At 46.8% G+C, this 19,844-nt stretch overlaps 1 protein-coding gene across 1 annotated transcript in view; it reads left to right on the top strand.

Moving 5' to 3' along the window:
• Nucleotides 1-19,502, top strand: part of LOC147691956 (flavin reductase (NADPH)-like) — a 148,982-nt gene extending 129,480 nt beyond the window's left edge. The window contains exons 4-5 of the mRNA XM_086938243.1: nucleotides 1,429-1,560; nucleotides 18,640-19,502. Of these exons, the coding sequence (XP_086794369.1) occupies nucleotides 1,429-1,560; nucleotides 18,640-18,791 (284 nt within the window). The 3' untranslated portion in view covers nucleotides 18,792-19,502. The remainder of the gene's footprint in view (nucleotides 1-1,428; nucleotides 1,561-18,639) is intronic.
• The last annotated feature ends 342 nt before the right edge of the window (nucleotides 19,503-19,844 follow it).

The following is a 19,844-nucleotide window of genomic DNA, read 5'->3' on the forward strand; positions in this document are numbered from 1 at the left end:
AGTGCCACCACATCCATAGTTACTAAAAAATTGCCTGGTTGCCACTGTAGATCGGAGAGAAGGCTTAGAATATGTTTAAATATATTTAAAAGACCCTCCTCTTTCCATGTCAAACGGACAGCTTTAAATTCCCTCACTAGAGACCATGACATCATTATTAGAGAAGCGGACAAGGGGGGTAACATTGTTGTTATGAACAAGAAAGACTACTATGACGAGATCCTAGGTCAACTACAGGACACTACATGCTATGAAGCTCTGAACTACAATCCTATTGCTTCTCTCACCACTGTCATCAACCGATTCCTTTTGACATGGAAAGAGGAGGGTCTTTTAAATGAAGATGAATACCTCTATTTGAAAATCTTCAAACCCTCTTACCCATGGCTCCACACCCTGCCAAAGGTACACAAAAACCTCCCTTTTCCTCCGGGCAGACCCATTATATCGGGCATTGGGAGACCAACTGAAAGACTATTGGAGTATGTAGATCTATTCTTAGGGCCTCTTGTACGCAACCTTCCCTCCTTCATCCAAGACACAAAACATATTCTAAGCCTTCTCTCCGATCTACAGTGGCAACCAGGCAATTTGATTTGTTAGCTTGTCTGTCTTTTTTTCCGCAGTCATTTGATTACTTTCCTACCTATTCTTTGTTTGTCCCACACCAGGAGCATTTCTTTTGTACTGTTTTCTGATTGGATTACTTGTGTCCACTGCTTACATTCAGCAAACGTTTTTTTTCTTTTTCTTCTTGCACTCCATGGGAGTGTGTGTGTTTTCTTACTTTCTCCTACATGTGCTTCTTCCATCTTGTATATCCCCATCTTTGTGTTGTTTGTCCTGCAGGGTTTGTTTTCAACTTTTAAACCCTCCTCCTTTTGCTCCTCAGCCCACCCTATAGTCTGTCTTTCCCCCACCCATCTCAGTGGCATTTGTTTTTATTTCTTGTTCCTTTTTTGTTTGTAGGATCTGCTGGTCGCAGTTTGCTGCCGAGCTGTTCCTTTCTTAATGTCAAATGGTTGTCTCGTCATTCCGAATGCACATGCATCCGTGGTGATGCATGCTCATGCATGGGTCATCACGCTGGGCCGCTTTAGCATCATGACACATAAGCCTGCATGCGTGAAGACTGAGCACATGTGCAGATCATGGTGTTCGGCAGCAAAGCCAGTAGATCCATATTGCTTTTAAAAGGCTGGGTACAAAAGTTCTAACCCGGTCACCTTTTCCGTCTTTCCACTTGGTCTCATTGTATGTCTCCTTTCCAACTCCTACTCCCTTCCACCTTTCACTTGAGAATATTTCAGAACTTTCAGATTTCTCAACCCCCTTCCCCAATTGTTCCATAGCATGCTCTGTTCCAACTTCAAGTTCTAAGCCTTCCTAAGCCCTTGAGTAAGATTTATTTCTGACTGATCTTTTCAGCCTTCTTGTTCTGGGATTTCGCTAAGATACCGCCGCCCGCCGTCGCCCTGACAGAAGATCACATCCGCAAGTATGAAGTCCTAAAGGAGTGTGGCCTGGACTATGTTGCTGTGCTCCCTCCTCATATTGCAAGTGAGTTCATTTCTCGGTTAGAGGAGCATGTGTTAGTTTTGGGGAACTGTATCACTGAAAGTCAGAGTTATTTTTTTATATTAAATGTAAAGGGAAGAGGTGCAGACAAGAAGGCTTGATTGATTTGGTTTCCTAGCCATCTGGGTGCTTTATGAGTGCACTGGAGTGATAGATTGCTCAAAAGTATCTTTATGCACATGAATTATTTCTAGTTGTTGCTGGAGATCTTGTGTTCTTGAATATGCCTTCCAGTAACAGTGGGGTCCACTAGGTAGCTTTAAGGCAACTTCAAGTGACCCAAGAGAAAGAGCATTTGATAGATTTAACTGCCACAAACAAAGGTAAGTGTGAAATAAAGACAATGTCATTGATATGCTGTGCTGCTTTATGGTGGAATTGGACACTGTGGGCGCATACAGTAGTTTGCCAGTGAAATTAGTAACCTTGATTAGTAGATAATGTGATCTTTTTAATGTTTCAGCCAACCATTCCGTTCCTTCCCTTCAGCTCTCACTGGAATAACCTCTCATAAAACCTTTTAGCAATCCCCAAGGTCATGATGTCCAATGTGGTTTGCAAATACTGCATCCAATTTTACTAATGAGTGTGTCCGTCATCCAATGGAATTGTTCTGGATCGAGTTATGTGGGAATCACACAACTCCGCTCCTGTATTTATCTTCTATTTACTAACCTTATATCCACTTACTGACAGTTAGTAATACAAATCTATGTCACTCTAAGCATTTTTTCGCCCCTCTCTGTGCACATCAGTCCCACCTTTCTATGTGCCATACATGGATGAAGGTGGCATGTGATGTAACATGGATGGGCCTCATTCCTCCTGACTTTGAGGGTCAATGATCTGAGCTCTCCAAGCATGTGACAAGAAGAAGGACCACCTGGAATAAAGGTGGATGCCACCACTAAACATGCTCCTTCAAAAGAATAACAAAACATCTCCCAGGGTGATTTGTTTCTTAACAGGTGAGTCCACCTTGTCTCCCTTTAGGAAGGGAGGGAATAGATAAGGAAATTTCCCTCCAAAAACAACACATCGATAATATTAGATGAAGTCTGCACAGTAAAGTTTAGTATTCTATTTATTTTAACATCTATATGTGCACAATGCTTAAAGGTGTCGTGAATAATTAAGGCGACAACCTCAATTTGTGTGCCAGTTAAAACTATTCTCAAATGAAGGCACTTGGACCAAAGTAAACCAATAATTTACTCGATCTCTCGTTTTTTCCTTTCAACCTTTCTGCACTTCTCTGCCCACAATGGCATAGTGCTGTGTCGGTGTCACCAAATGGCTCTTGACAGTTTATCTCCAGTGCTGTAATGAATGGAGTTAGGCCCTGATTTAGATCTTGGCAAACCCTGTGAAGGATATCCCATCCGCCTAAATATAAATCTCATTATAAACTATTGGATTTATATTTTGGTGGTCTGGATATCCATCACCGTTGTGACAGAGTAACCCTTCCGCCAAGATGTAAGTCAGGCCCTTAGTATTATCTCACCGATTCAAATGGTGGACTACACCAGTGTAGGCCATGAAGCTGGGAGTCTGCCCACTCTCACCATTAGTAGCATGTGGAGGGTCCAGGGTAAGACTTTTAATATGCTCTACCTTGGGGCCATGGGATCTTAGATGTCTTGGTCCTGCAGATAAGACCCCAGCTGAAAGGTTTATACCTACATCCGGGAACGTACGTCTGAGCACAGAAACTCTCTGACAAAATTCACAGGGTTAGTTTATAAACATCTGTAGTTTGTTCAAAAGATATTTAAAATATATCTGAGGAATGCAAGTCGAATGCTGGCTAGTGTAAACAAGTTCAGAGTTAATTCACATATTAATTATCTTGATGTGTTTCAGCACATTAGTTCCTGCTTTCCTTATATAAAAATGGAGAATGCAGACCTTTGCAGTCAGCACTTCTCAGTGAAGTTACATTGTATTAAGGATGGGAATTTAGCATGTTTTTTTATGCAGGATAATCTGTGAGCTTGTTTGGATAAACAGAAGACAAGCAAACAATATACTGTATAATCCTGCTGCCACCATTTGTATGTCTTCATATAAAAGATCTACTAGTTCCAAACGCAAAAAAAATAAAATCTCCTCCGCAATCAATGGTAGGTCTTGTAAAATAATGTATTTTTGTTATCAGGGGTGTTTTCCAGGATTTGACAGATTGTAGATGTTGTGATATGACTCTAAAACCCTGGGTTTTTCATCAGTTTGATGTAAATTTGTTTGAAAACGTTGTTGGAGCTAATCATTTCTGTCAGTGAGATAAAACAACTGTAGTCTTAACATTGATTGCTTTTTCACTGATGGAGAAATTATTTTGAAAAATAAAATGATGGATTGAGTTTTACCCACCGGAAAATTGAAGATGAGGCAAGTCTTAGACTACGCTGACCATCCTCGATTCCCACTTCCTCCACACCGATAATTTGCTTTTCCAAAATTTCTCAATGTTCTGCTAAATCACGCAAAATGCAAATCCATCATGTCACCCTATATTTTAGTGTAAAATGCATCCTTTCATCAAGGATGTATTTAATGAAATCACTCCAATCATTAACTGCTTGCGTTCTGTTGTTGGCTTGTGATCACTAAATGTTTGGCATAAATGGCACGTTTAGTGGAATTTTTTTTTACCACAAATGGCCCATAATCAAGGGAAGTGGCATAGCAAAGTATTTTCGTTTAATTCGCATAACAAGTGTAACAATAAATTCCTGAAATAACTCCGCCGTCATTTAAGTTTTGCCCAGGCCTAATTCTAATCCTTCATAGTTGACAATTCAAGCATTCTGCAAGTTTACATTGACTGAGTCACAGATCTTGTCTATTTGCTGTGCCCAAAAAAAATTGGTTTTGAAAAGTGAACTGTGACCATTTATTTTGAGGCTTGCAGATTTATTTTCTGAAACAAAATCTGATGTCGTCCCACTTTCTTGTTCTTTCTCCCAGTCCACGTAAACTTCATGGGAGGATCAGGTTGTTAGATGCTCCAATTCAATGTATATTAATACTAGTGCTTTCACGCTACTGTCGTGCAAGCGTTCCACAGGGGGTTGAAGACATATCTCTAGAGAAGGTCAGCAGATCTCCCATCTCAGCCACTAGCAAGTACATTTTTGTCAGAAGAGAAAAGATGTGGCTCAGTTTCGGAAAATGTGGGCCCAAAATGATGCAGGGCTTTGTGCTCTTTGTCAGCAGTAAGATATTTGGGAAGCCTTAAACACAAAGTATTGTGGCTATCAAGCCTAGAGTGACCACTGCTCTTTAGTTTGAGTGTGAAAGAGTGCAAGCGTAGAACGTAGCCCAGCATTTTGGAGAAAAACGAAAAGAGCATGTATCCCTTTGAAAATTTTCTTTGCAGTAGATGACTTTATGTTATCTTGCAACGCCGTTGAGTCTTTTTCGCAAACTATGCCCACCGACCACATCCGGGCAGGTAAAGTCATCACGGGCTCTCTGCTGGTGGATTTGAGTGACGTGTGTGAAAACCATAATTTGGAACAGAGGGTTGACCAGTATGATACCCTCCAAGTTGATGAGATATATCAGTGACTAGATTCTGGACCCGGAAAGCCACACTTAAAGTATGGGGTGTCATGAAACTGGTTTAGAGGAATGCCGTTCAACCGAAATGTTGATCTGAGTTTTGAGCTGTTGTATCATTGTTCATAGACATTTAATGATTTTAATGTTTGTTTAATCAAAGGCAAAGGTTTATTCATTTTAATAAAATTCTCTAGTTTGGTGTCCTTATCCACAGTCTGCTGAGCCTACAAAGCATATGCAGAGCAGAGCACAGCCAATGAACACGGCTTCAGAATAAGGGTCAGCGAGCAGGACCCGGCCCTGCTTGTCACAGGGAGTATCTGCTGCATCCATATGCAGGCAGTAGAGCTTGTGAGCATGCGCCTTCTATTCCAGGTCACAGCAGGACACGATGAGATGTTGAGGCACTCCAGCATGTTGTTGGAAACACACTTCTATTGGTGTGCACAAACACTCTTCCTCACAAAGGATGATTTTATTTTTTATGTTGGAGAAAACGAGGCAGGCTTAAAGTCTTGCATAGATACAGGTCAACCCCTCCCAGGATAGCCAAAGGCCACGAAGATCTGATCAGTGCCTCTTTTTCAGATAAAAATTTAAGAAGCATGCGCATCTCCAGAGAGTGCAAGGATCACTCGACACGGCATGTAAGACAGGGTTCAGGAAAAGAGTACCACCAGTTCATAGAGGCCTCATTGTACTTAAGGCATAAACCTTGAATTTAGGTACAGTACCAGTTTGTCTTTTGAGAAAGGGTTTCTTGATGTAATTGTATTGTATTATAGCGTTTATATAGTGCTTCATATCTCTACATTGGGCACTAAAGTGCATCCTTTTTAGGCAGGCACCATGCTACACTGTGAAAGAGTGTTGTATTTGCTTTGATCCTATTGGAAAGTATTTTAATGTTGTACTTTGGTGACCAGAGAGGTTCCCTTGTGATGGGGTGCTACACCTTGCAGTGTGATAAAGGTGGAGGTGGGAGAAATACGTGCACAAGGAGAGGAGGTAAGGGGAAAAAGACGGGTAAAATAGGCAGTTACCTCGCTAGGATGGTCTGTGTTATAGGTAGTCCAGTTCACTTACTGTTCTGAAAGAGGTCAGCATCAGAAGTAAAGCCATTTTCTTGGAGAGAAACTTCAAATCCTCTTTGTGGATTGGTTTAAACGGTGTTGCTTTGAGTCAGCTTAGGATTGTGTACAGCCAAGCTGCCACTTTGTTGCCTATAATACTCGTGCCTTTCCAGTCCCACATGGAGCCTGTTCCATGACACAGATTTCCGCCCTCCTGGAGAGACGGACCAGTGACCCTCAAGAATGAGAACAATGAGGGATTGCAAGCCAGGGAGGTGTTACCTAACTCCTGCAGGAAGATGACAACCCCAAAAGGCAGGCTTCAAAGGGCAAGCCACCTTTGAAGGGTGATGTATCGTACTAGGGAGTAGGACTGCCCCATTGTTTAGGTAGACAGGCTGGCATGGGGAGCAGAGAGTGGAAACCAGTCGCCAAACCCTGTTCCCAAGGGGCATGTAGCCCTGAAGTAGCCACACCCCCGGAGTGCGACCCCTACATAGTTCCTTCCAATATGGTGCCGCCGGGTGCAACCGCATCATCGTTGACCTACTTCCCTTAGCCCAATTATGGATATTTATTTATTTATTTTAGTGTTTTATAGAGCCCGAACTTGACCTGTTAGGGTATCAGAGCGGAGTCAAAGAGTCATACAATAGGCATGATATCACAAGAGTATACTATAAATTAGGGAAGGGGTGCTGAATTCAAGAGGGAATGGGAGTATACAAGGATAGTCAATATTACAGTTGCTGAGGACAGGCCCCCGGTTCTGGGCACTACATCATGCCAGCATTTGTGCGATTAAACTTGTTCCTCAGGGTGTGCTCGATTACCATAGTATCAAATTGAGTCTTCACCCTTTTGCCATTTCAACTCTTTGCTTCATTTTGAGGATCTCAGTGGTCTGTTACTATACAATAACAAACAGTCTCACGCTTACTACCACTCTATAAGATGACATTTTGCCCTAATTTAGGCTCTCCTTGGTCTGTTATTATACACCTATAAGCGTTACCACGCACACTTGCACCCTTCAAGATGGCGCCCATGGTGCTTCCCGCTATTCTGGCACTTCCAACATGACCGCCACTATTTTCTCCTCACGTTGAAGCCGGTAACTTTCTAGTGTTCTGCTGCCTTTGGAGACGGACCTCAATGCGCGCAATTTTCCGCTAGTATATAGCTGCCATAACCGAGTGGGTATTTACCTCCCGGATCCAGCATTGCGGAGTAGGTCTTCCGTCCCCTGGGCGCGACTCTGATGTGAGTATCCTCGCTTCTTCCATCCACAGGATATCTAGCAGTTACTGGTTGTACGAAGTGAGCTATTGAGGTTTTAGGCTATGATATCCTTTTCAATAGCAGCAGTTCACTAGCGACCTGGGGCAAATCTCCACGAGTTGCTGCCGATAACTGTATTTTCCGGTGCAGGCATCATAAGACTGTGATTTATGGACCATGACATGGGGCTCTGACTACTAGTCACCTCAGTAACTACTCTCACTGCATCAAAGGCTGTTATTTCATTCTGAATATATAGAGGGGACCTCAACTCCCTGCCTACCTGTAGGAACGGTTCACATCTTTTGGCCCACTACATAGGACACTTGTTACTTTAACGTGTCCATGGCATGGCGTGATTTCATGGGGCCAGTCGCTATTAATTCGTAGGTGAGTTGTTTGATCTCACCACTCTGCTACTACTTTTTAAGCACATTTTTATCACTGCAGCTACACTAATTGTGTTTGTCCAATATGGAGCGAGCTTGGCTGCATTCAGTTGTTCTCAGCCCCCTTCACAAAACAAAGCTCACTTTTGTAGCGTGTGCACCCACTTTGGTGTTTTATAGGGAAGAATGATGGTGTGATCCTCAAAGCAATCCTGTATTCATTTACCTTGACTGCAATGAATTTCTCACTTTTTCTCTTTATAGATTGGCTGCCGCATTGACAGGTACTACACCTCTTGGTGCCACTTATGGTATTATTAGGTTAGAACACCTCATTACCATTGGTTTTAGTGTAGATTCACCACATTTATCACTAGGTCCTATAGAATTACCGCTAGATCGCTCTGAGTAATAGGCAAGAAACATGTTTACCGCATAAGATTGAGAGCAACACACTGCATTATCATCTGCTTTTTTAACCAGGGTGAAAGGCAAAATCATTAAAATTATTTCACCTTACTCTTCCTTATCCCTGTTTTAACTCACATGGTCTACACTACCAACATATTTACACTAATACACTTCCTAGGCCCCTTACACACACTGCACCAAATTGCAAGAAATAAAAGGTCTGAAAGAAACACGTAGTGATAGATTCCTTACTTTAGAATTACCCCCAGGCGTCAGACTGGATCTAGAAAGTTTTTCCTCAGCAGTACCCCTGCGCGTCGGTAGGTGACATCGCTGGAGCTACTTAGACGCTCCCTCATGCGCTGACATCAGTTCTTTCTTTTTCCGCGCCAGCAACCACAGATCCGGGAAGAGCAAGTACCCCCAGTCATTTTTTGACTGAGCTTTTTGAGGCCTTTTACATTATCTTTTTGAGTCGATTGACTCCTGGTATCATAGGGATGCAGGGTTTTAAGAACTGTGGGGACTGTTATCACATGATGTTGGTGACAGACTCCCACTGCGTGTGTCTCTACTGCCTGGGGCGCGACCACGACCCCAAGTCGTGCCCCGACTCAGGACCATGGCGCGAAGACTTTGCGGGAGCACCCGAAGGTTGCTTGAAGTCCGGCAGTCGGCTCCGCGCCCGTTCCCATGGGAGGTCGAGAGACCGGTCGCGGAGTCCTCATCACCATTTTTCTGGATCAAAGTCTTCACACTCGGGGTCAGATAAGTGGAAGCATTCCAAAAAGAAGTAGAAGAAGCATTGTCGCTCTTTCACTTCCCCCTCTCGCGACGTGGGAGCAGGCAGTGCCACCCCTGCTGCTCCGGCGGAGCCTGCAACGTTGCCTCCTGCTTTGCCATCTACGGCGGCTACGGCCCCGGTGTCGCTGCCAGCTACGGCCCGACACTGCAGGCCCTCCAGGGATTGGATCCCGATCGACACCGGTTGACCTAGTGACACCTCCACCGGCGCTAATCTCCCCGGCACCACTTCCGACATCGCCCGCTCCCCGGGACAACGTCGTCCCAAGGTTCAGCCCTGACCTGGACATGGTGCCGTATCGGCATCGCCTGACGCTGATGGGACCTTTTGTGCCCTATGTCCGTCCTCATTATTTTGAGCCTGTTCCACAGACTTCGGAGGAAGGTGAGGACTGGGAGGGGTCTGAGGACCCTCTAGCACATGACTGTACTTATGATGCGGACTGGGGAGAGCATTTGGGGGAGGTCAGTGGCCTTGACACCACACCTGACCTTGGCATGCTGTCTCCTCCTATCGTGGCTACGGAGGAGGGAGCCAGTTACGTAGTGGTGCTGCGTAGGGCAGCCAAGGCTCTCCACCTCGAACTCCCTACCGAGGCCGTCAGGACTTACCTCCTGACAGAAGTGCTCCAACCAGTGGCTACCTCTTCGAATCCCTTGCTGCCTTTTAATGAAGCACTTTCAGACGATCTTTTGGGCACCTGGTCCAGGCCCAACACAGGGGCTCCTGTGGATAGGAACGTGGCCCGACGCCATCGCCCGGCTCTGGGCGACCCCCCTCTTCCTTACCCAACACCCCACCCCTTCGAGCTTGGTTGTCCAAGCCTCCATATCCCAGAGCGCGTTCCCTACCTCACCTCCAATAGGGAATCCAAGAAGCAGGATCAGCTTGGCAAGAAGCTGTTTTCATCTGCCAGCTTAGGGCTGCGGTTGGTGAACACTGCATGCCTCTTGGGCCGTCATACCACCTCTCTGTGGGACACGGTTGCGCAGGTACTGCCCGGAGAAGGCCCAGGCAGTTCTTTCCCAGGCGATTGCGGCTGGAAGAAACACAGGTCAGGTCGATTTCACCGACGGTGGCGCTTCGGTACAATGTCTGGTTGAGGACAACTGGCTTCTCAGGGGATGTCCAGAACACCTTGATGGACATGCCCTTTGATGGCATTCGTCTTTTTGGCAAAAAGGCAGACAGTGCGTTGGAGCGCTTCAAGGACTCCCAGGCTACGGCCAAGTCCTTGGGCCTGTCGGCAGCTCGGCCTCCTCTGCCTTCTGCTTTTTGCTCCTTTTGTGGCCACGGAAGGGGTGCCCCACAGCGTTTGCAGAGCCACAGGCCACAACAGCAACAACCTCAGCGTGGCCCCGGACGTGGGAACCGTTGAGGCGGTTCAGGGGGCCATCGGGTGGTTCAGTCCACCTCCACCCCCACAGCATCCGCTTCCAAGTCTTCCTAGTACGACCTTTCAGGTCCAGCAGACGCCAGTGGGTGGACGCATATGCCATCATCTCCACCACTGGCGCAACATCACTTCGTACAAGTGGGTGCTGCAAATTGTCCAAAGGGGCTACTCCCTCCCCTTCGAGACAACCCCTCCAGCCTTGCCACTTCAGTGCCACCGCATGTCAGGGGATCACTTGGCACGTCTCCATCAGGAAGTTGTGGCCCTCTTGACCAAGGGGGCCATTGAGCGCGTTCCGACCCCAGAAGTAGGTCGTGGTTGTTATTCCCATTACTTTCTCATTCCCAAGAAGGACAAGGGCCTGCGTCCTATCTTAGACCTTTGGAACGTCAATCGCTTACTCCGTAAGTAGAAGTTCAAGATGCTCACACTTGCTCAGGTCTTGTCTGCCCTGGACCCGCAAGGCTGGATGGTGGCGTTGGACTTGTAGGACGCCTATTTTCATATTCCCGTCCTGCCTGCCCACAAGCGCTACCTGCGATTCACAGAAGGCCACAAGCATTTTCAGTTCACAATGCTCCCCTTCGGCCTTTACAGCGCCCCTCGGGTGTTCATGAAAGTGATGGCGGTGGTCGCAGCTCATCTGCGCAGATCAGGGGTTTCAGTCTTCCCCTATCTCGACAACTGGCTGTTGAAGGCGGGCTCGCCCCAGGCTGTTGTCTCCCAACTCCAGACTACGGCCGACCTCCTGCATTTGCTCGGGTTCTCCATTAATGTGCCGAAGTCGCACCTGATTCCCTCACACTACGTCCTTTTCATCGGAGCGGTTTTGGACTCGGCGCGGTTTCGGGGTTATCCGCCCGAACAGCAAGTCCGGGACATCAGGCTCTAATTCTGATCTTTCAGCCTTTGTCCCGGGTTTCGGTCAGGATGACCTTTCGACTACTGGGCCTGATGGCCTCCGGCCTCCTGCATCCTGCTTGTGGATCATGCCAGATGGCATATGCAGCCTCTGCAGTGGGACCTGAATTTCCAGTCAGCACATCATCAGGGCAACATGTCCGATCACGTCCAGATCTAGTAGGGCACTGCACAGCAATTGCAGTGGTGGCTCACGAATCGCGATTGGGTCAATGGCAGGACCCTCTCCCTTCCCCAACTGGAACATACAGTTGTGACGGACGCGTCCCTTCTGGGATGGGGCGGCCACATGGGAAAGGCGGAGCTCAGAGGCCAGGCGCCACATCAACCTGCTGAAGCTTCGGGCGATCAGACTTGCACTGAAGGCATTCCTCCCCTCTGTCATGGGGAGAGTAGTGCAGGTGTTCACAGACAAAACCACCACCAAGTGGTACTGCAACAAACAGGGCGTGGTGGGGTCGTTGACCCTATGCCAAGAGGCTCTGCGCCTATGGGCTTGGCTGGAACATCAGGGCATGTCCCTGGTGATTCAACACCAGCTTCTCTGAACGTCAGGGCGGACGAACTCAGCTGCCGGTGCATGATAGATCACGAATGGCGTCTGAACTCGGACGTGGCGCAGGGTCTCTTTCAGCAGAAGGGAGAGCGTTCGTTCGATCTATTCGCCACCGAAGAGAACACCTAATGTCATCAGTTCTGCGCGTTGGAATTTCCAATGCGGCACTCGCTCAGCGATGCTTTTCGTCACGAGTGGAGTTGCGGTCTGTGTATGCCTTTCTGACTATACCACTTCTGCCCAGAGTGCTGAAGAAGATCAGGCACGACCGGCCCACGTTATTCTTGTGGCTCTGGACTGGGCTCGAAGAGTGTGGTATCCCGAGAAACTCAGTATGAGCATCGATCCCCCGATCTGTCTTCCTCTTCGAAAGGATCTTTTGTCGCAGCAGCAGGGGACGGTCCTCCACCCGAACCTGTCCAGCCTCCACCTCCTTGCGTGGAGATTGAGCAGCGACAGTTGACGTCTTTTGGCCTGCCGCCCGAAGTCTGTATTGTTATCTTGGCAGCCAGGCATCCCTCCTCTAAGACAGTATGCTCCTGTAGGTGGAATAAGTTTGTGGCATGGTGCACAGCAAAGGCTGTGGATCCCCTTATTTGCCCCTCTTTCAGAGGTCCTTCTTTTTTTTCTCTCTGGCCTAGCAGGGATCTACTCTGGACACTATCAGAGGCTATATCTCTGCCATTTCTGCCTTTTTAAGGCTCCCAAATCAGCCTTCCCTTTTCAAGTGCCCTGTTGTAAATAGATTCTTAAAGGCATCACGCACATGTTTCCTCCTGTTCCTTTCGTGCTGCCTCAGTGGGACTTGAATCTAGTTCTTAACTTACTGGTGTGCGCTCCCTTATAGCCACTTCATAATTGCCCTCTTCGTCTTCTCACTCTAAAGACTGCTTTCCTGGTTGCCATCACTTCAGCCAGAAGAGTCAGTGAGCTCCAGACTCTTTCTTCTAATCCTCCTTTTCTCTCTGTCCATCCGGTCAAAGTTGTTCTAAGGACTATTCCTTCTTTTCTGCCAAAGGTTGTCACTGCCTGTCACATCAGGCAGGCCATCACTTTACCCACCTTCTTTCCGCATCCGAATCCTTCTAAAGAGGAAGAGAGACTCCACCGTCTGGACCCAAAATGTGCCCTCTCTTTCTATCTGAGCCGCAGACAACAGTTCCGGGTGGATGACCAGCTCTTTGTTGGCTACGTGGGCGCCTAGAAAGGCCGGGCTGTGCACAAACGAACCATCTCTCGGTGGGTCGTTCTGTGCATAAAAGCTTGTTACTCCTTGGCTAAAAAGAAGCCTCCGGTGGGGTTGCACGTCCACTCTACCTGGGCGACGGCAGCCACTACTGCTCTGGGACGAGGAGTTCCCTTGGAAGACATCTGTCAGGATGTTACGTGAGCTTCGCTGCACACGTTTACCAAGCACTACTCCCTGGACAGCCAAGTCCGAAGAGACGGCTTCTTTGGCCGTTCTGTTCTCCAGGACTTTCTGGGTTGACCTTGGTTCGCAAACCCACCACCGGGGTTGGTATTGCTGGGGTATCTATGTAGGAGAGTAGGGTCTGCTTCCTATGGTTACCCCCACTTTTTGCTGTGATTCTCTGGTTTTTCGACTTTAGTGTGGCTGTGAGCCTGCCAATCAGACCCATAGCCCAGCTGTTCTCTCTCTAAATTGAAACCATGCACTTTAGGTACATACCAGATTGGTTACTGGGTCACCCTTGTGAGCCCCGGTATAGTGTACCATAGGTACCCAGGGCATAGGTGCACCTTAGGCCTACCAGGGGCTGCAGCATGTATTGTGCCACCACTGGTTTGCCTTCCAAACGGACACCACAGGTCTGTTCACCCAGCCTGGCTAAGGTGGTGTAATCACCCCTTACTTAGATATAGTATCCCTATATCTACCTATACATATAGACACATATACACCTATAAGTCACTCCTATGGTAGGCCTCAACAATCCTTGAGGCAGAGTGCTTGGTTTTATGTGAGAGGGTGCCCTAGCATGAGCTGAGCCCCTCTGCAGCTTTTGGAACCATCTCCTTATAGCTGTTCTATGATATAGCCATACCATATACTCTTAAGTGCATTATAATCCTCGCGGTTAATGCTAACTTTGATTTGGCTTTACCAAAACATGTCGTGTAAGGTGTTAAACACTTTGGAATACCACCCTCCCGCCAGTCCTGGCAGTGGGGGTAGCATTCCACCCTTCTAGAGGGAGAAGACATGTAGTTACTGGTTTACCCGGTTAAAGTTAAACAGAGCCTCAGCATCACAAAATGGATGCTGCTGCCACAGACCCTAGTCTGACCTCCTCCTGCTGGACGAAACTCCGGCAGGGGAGGCCTGGACAATAGGTTTCCTATCCAGGGAGGTGCTGGCACCTCCCTAGACAGACTTTTAGTGTGTTTGGGCAGGGAGGGCTGCATTCAGTGAATGCTTTCCAGACACTGCCTGGGGCACACAAGGTCCTCCATGCATAGCTCAGTTCAAACCGGTTGCTGGGGCACACAGCCCCAGCATAGGCACGAAACTGGACAAAGGGAAAGGAGTGTAACCACCCCCTTCCCAGGTCCACCCATAGGAGGGACCTAGCCAGGTAGTCCAGCCCCCATCCTTAGTATAAATGTAGGAGCTGTGTCCCTAGGACTATAGATTACCCTGGACGAAACTTTGATACAGAATCCTGGACCTTCGACATTCCATTTCAACTGGAAGACGGAAGACATCTCCCTTGTGGTCAAGGAGTGACCACCCTGTTCAAACAGGCACCAACAGCAACTTTGCCGGTCTGCATTTTTTCGAGGCTCCCGCCGGATCCCGAAGAATCTGCGACACAGGACACGGACTTCCAGACATCTCTGACCCCGACTCACACGTGGAACCGGAACTCCTGGACATCCTGCATTTTGCAAGCTGCACTCTTTCTAAGAGGTATCTCGAAGTTGTGCTTTGGGGTGCTTGAAGCCCCAACCCCGAGCACCATTTGCACCGAAGCCCAGGCCCCCACACTCCACGAGTGTTCCGTGGGCCCCGCTTTTGCTTTTGAGCTCGCCGCGTCTTCTTGGTTTATTGCCCATTGGCTAGTAAGCCCCCTGAAGACTTTTCTTTGAACTTAACTTGCTTGCCTGGTTGCTCCAGGCTTGCTCCAGCTTCCTTGCAAAGGAGAAGCGCCACAGACCTTGCTGGCCTGCAACAGAGCCAATCTCGACATCCTGCATGGGTTGCGGTTGCCAAGGCTTATTTGGTCCAATCCGGATACCGACACCGCAATCAACTAGATCCGTCATGGGACAGCTCAAATCCAGCGCCTGGTCACCGTCGATGCCTCCTTGACCTCGTGGCTGAAGAGACAATTTCGACTACTTCACCTGAAATCACCCGGCATCGCCTGGTTCCTTCCTGGTCACTGGTTAGTGACCCAGACTCTGTCCCTTCTGCTTTCAGGTTCTTCAGATCTTCGATCCACCCTTAGATCCACCCGGACACTTTTCCTCTGGTCGCCTGCAGCACTCCATAGAAAACGACGGCGAAACCCGACACGAAAAGACACCTAGGCACCCGGCTTCCCTGGGTGAGGTAACACGAGTATTCCGGTGCTCCCGTGGGTCTTGACTCTCGAAGTGTTCTAGTTTAAAAGGGTTCCATCCTTGTCCATCTGGAAGTGTCCTTAAATTGTATATCTGTAACTTTTACGTTTCCCATAGAAAGTCAATGGTAACCCGCGCTGGTATTTAGACACTGCACATGTCTCCCGTGGGCCTCCTCCGTCCTAACCTTTGGTTGTGTAGAGTAGCCCCAGCGATTCCACAGGCCCCAGGCCTGCTTTCTAACTCTCTCGTGGTTCTTATTCCACTATTTTAGTATATGGTTCGTGAGGCCCCGAGGGCATAAAGTATACTGTGCAACTTATTGTATATTAATTGTGTGACTTGTATTGCATTTTTACCTCTGACCTCATAAAGAGTGCAGAAGGGTTGTGTTTAGATTAAATGCATATATATTTGATATATACCTTGTGTTGTGTCCTTTCATTTGGTAAACAAGGGGTTATAATTGGTAAAACAACTTGCTGAACTCGCTCACTGAAGTCTTAGCCTGATGACTGCTGGTTCATACTACCACTAGGATAGCTTTCTATAAGGTTGACTTTACAACCACCATCAATAAGGGTTGATTAGACTGGTGCAAGGTGCCCACTAGAACTAGTGGACATCATATGCCAGGCTAACTTCTCACAATCTATTCTAAGCTAAGGAATATTTCACTACGTGTTTCTTTCAGATGCACAAGTTACTTACCTCCGGTAACGATATATCTGTAAGAAACATTAGTAGTGATAGATTCCTTACCACCCCACCCATCATCCCCGTTCTGCGAACTGATTTCTAGGGTTAAGGTCATCCCTTTCAGGGCCTTAGTATTCATGGCACTAGTGGTCAGTTTCTTGCATGGCTATGCGTTCCTGGCACGCAAGGTCGTGTACAGGACTGACGTCAGCGCGCATGGGCGCATCTAAGTAGCTCCAGCGACTTCATCCCGGCGCCAATGACGAACGCGGAGCCGCACGACGACGCCTACCGATCCGCAGGGGTAGTGCTGACGAAAAACTTTCCGGATCCATTCTGACACCTGGGCGAATTCTAAGGTAAGGAATCTATCACTACTAATGCTTCTTACAGATATATTGTTACCGAAGGTAAGTAACTTGTACATCTCCGCCAAAGAGCCCATGCATAGGGTGCACGTCGGGTATTGCAGCGTCGACCCAACGAGGAGCATGCCCGATGATGAAGCATGACACCCAGCGGGCTGGGTGTGTGAAGGCCACCTGTCCGAAAGGAAGGACTTCCCCTTCCCTCCTCTCGTGAATAACCTGTGTGCTTCCGCCTTAGGATATCGCCTTCTCATCTTTCTCTCCCCCCTAGGAACTGCATACCTATTTGTTTTGTATTCTCATTAGGGCACGTATGCTGGACCTTTTAAACGCCCTCAGTCCCCCCTCTTTGATTGAAATTCCCCATACTGCCACGTCGCATAATTATGCCAAAGGGACACCGGCACAACACAAACTACCAGAATGTGAGTGGCTGTTGTTCACAACACTTGTGTATTTTGTACTTTTTTTGTTTTGCATGATATTCGTTCTTGTGCCATCTAATATATTACGCTAAATTCCTGTTTTGGATTTTGTGCAACTTTGCGTAAATTTTGTGTAATTGTGTTTAATTAGACAAAAGCAAATTTAGCACTCCTCTCCTCATAAGGGATGGGGGGGGGCTCAAGAAGGAAATGTTTTTCACAGTATGGGCATTAAAAGCACGAGAATGTATATTGGGTGCGAGTAGTGGTAGCAGAATCCACCGCCTTAATTTCCTCCATTGGGAAATCATTGTGAAGCAATTCAGATGGTGAATCCACTTCGAATTTAGGGTTTGCCCTGAAAAGAAGGGTTTTTAGAAACCAACAAACTCGGAATCAGCCAATAGAATTCCATCCCCCTTTGGCTTTATTGAACGTGCCAGATTGCTGAAAACGCTGCAGTTGAAACAAGGTGGATTAGATAATGGGACATTGGTCGTAAGAGAGAAAAAAAGACAAGTGAAGATGTAATACTGACATCTAGTAGCCTGTCAGAGTATACCAATGGCTGTAGACTATAATGAAACCAACCACATTGGGGCAGGAGCTTTGCTGCTAATTTGAATAGGACAATGATTGTGGTACAAAAGAGAAGACAGTAGGGACGGAGAGATACTGGTATTGTAGTGGTTCCTCATGGGCAGCAATATCATAGCATTCCCTAAGGCTTCCAGATGCAGCCTGCATGCCTCATCTATGAAATCACATTAGGGTCTGATTCTGCTTTAGAATAGGTAGATTAGTAGACATAAGGGTATATTTACAAGGCCCCTGCACCACTGAAGTGTCATTTTTTGGATGTTCCAGTGGCACGTAATGCTGAGCCATATTTACAAGGCCACACAAAGCCACCCTGCATGGCTTTTCATTTTATTATGGCTGCTTTCACACATTACTCTGCGTGAAAGGGGCGTTCCATGGGTGTTGCTTTGTGCTATGCAACACCCATGGATTGTGCCGCATTCCCATATTTACACAGTTTCGTAAACCTAGGGATGCATCAGACCCTTGCTAGGGGAGGTGTTAAAGTGGGCAACAAGGAGAAATACCTTTATTTCTACTCTTTATTTGCTCTTTCTATGTGTGCTGCATTCCGCAGTCCTCAAAGAAGGAGGAAAACACCATCAATGATTGGTTTGCACAAAAACAATCATCCCTGCAAGCAGGCACGGTGCAAGGGTGCCTGCGTTGGCGCTAGGCAGCCAACTGTGCTCCAGCACAGGGATGTATCATATTGCTGTAAATACGATGCATCCCTGCACATCCTAATGACGCAGTACAGCGTAGCAAGATGGCTTGCAGCGCCTCACTCCCTCATTTTCTAGTAAATGTGGTCCTTAGAGTGCCTGTAGAATCGGTTTCCTATAAATCCACAGAATCTAAATGCAGCTTGTAGGGTGCAGGTAGAGAGAAGGAAACCAAGATAGATTGGATTTAATTGCAAAAAACGAATTTCAAAACTAGTGTAAAGGAAATTTGGAAAAATCTGTAACCTTTGTTTTTGTATATTTTTATCCAGGTGACAAGCCTTTCACTGGAGATTACGGTATTTCGATTGAGGCCTGGGGTGGAAAAGTCATCTCTAAACCTGACCTGGCTCACTTCTTCCTCAAATGCCTGACAACATCGGAGTATGATGGGAAGCGAGTCACACTCTTCAAAGATTATTGAAATGTCTGGTACAGCAGCGACATTTCCAATCCAGACTAAAGGCCCCAGCATCGGTTGTATCCAACATCCCCCTTCCTTCTTTAAGATGATCCAGCCTTTACAGATTCTGTCTTTAGACATATGGTTCTTATTGTTCTTTTCTATTTTACCTATCAAGCAACAGCACTAATGCTTATAAATAAAACATTCATTCTTTTTCCAAACCTTCCAGATAGGTTTCTAATGCTGATATCTAATTCTGCTCAGCCTCTCTTTCCAATTTATAAATCTAACAGAAAAGTGAAGCAAATTGTATCCTTGCCTCTTCTGTGCATGCACCAGTCTCTAAAGTGTATTCAGACACTTTTAGAATTACTACCGGCTTTGGCAACTTGAGTCATTGGATTAAAAACAGCAGACTTCCAATCCTTGGTGGCTGGAACGAGGATAGGAATTGGGAGAACATAGCTTTTCAACATCTTGGTATTGGAATTCTGCAGGATTTGTTCTGCAGACAATTGCTACTTGATTTCAGAAATAATGCTCGAGATTGTTGTGCCTGGCCGCGAGGAACAGGTTCGAAGTAGCTAACGTGAGGTGGAAGCTGGACCATAACGGAAGGCTGCAGAGTCTGTTGATAAAATGTTTTTAAGTCTCATGAGTAATATTTAATGTAATCAAAATTCTTCATTGTTTCTGCACTCAAGTCATATTAAACTGCTGTGTGTCGGGTGTTTGTCTACATTTTCTTTGCTGGTTCATCACAGTTTAGAACGTGATTGAGAACATAAAGAATAACCAGTAAGGCACTAATTCAGAGATCTGCGTGTCACACTGGGCGTCACTTCTTCAAGCTCATTTCATTGGGTTCGAGACAGAGGTGCAGAGCCCCCCTTTGGCTCTTCCGTGCATAGAGGCTATTGCGGGTGCATGTAGGGTTTTATAACCATTTATATGGATAGACTCCACCGCCCCTGTTTCCTGCAGACTAATAAGTTCAAATTGCTGAATAATTCCACAATCCATTTGTCACTTTAGATTTTAAATCGGCTACATTCCAAAACATAAAATGAC

The sequence above is a fragment of the Lissotriton vulgaris genome, chromosome 9 (genome assembly GCF_964263255.1).
Source record: "Lissotriton vulgaris chromosome 9, aLisVul1.2, whole genome shotgun sequence".
NCBI classification, from domain to species: domain Eukaryota; kingdom Metazoa; phylum Chordata; class Amphibia; order Caudata; family Salamandridae; genus Lissotriton; species Lissotriton vulgaris.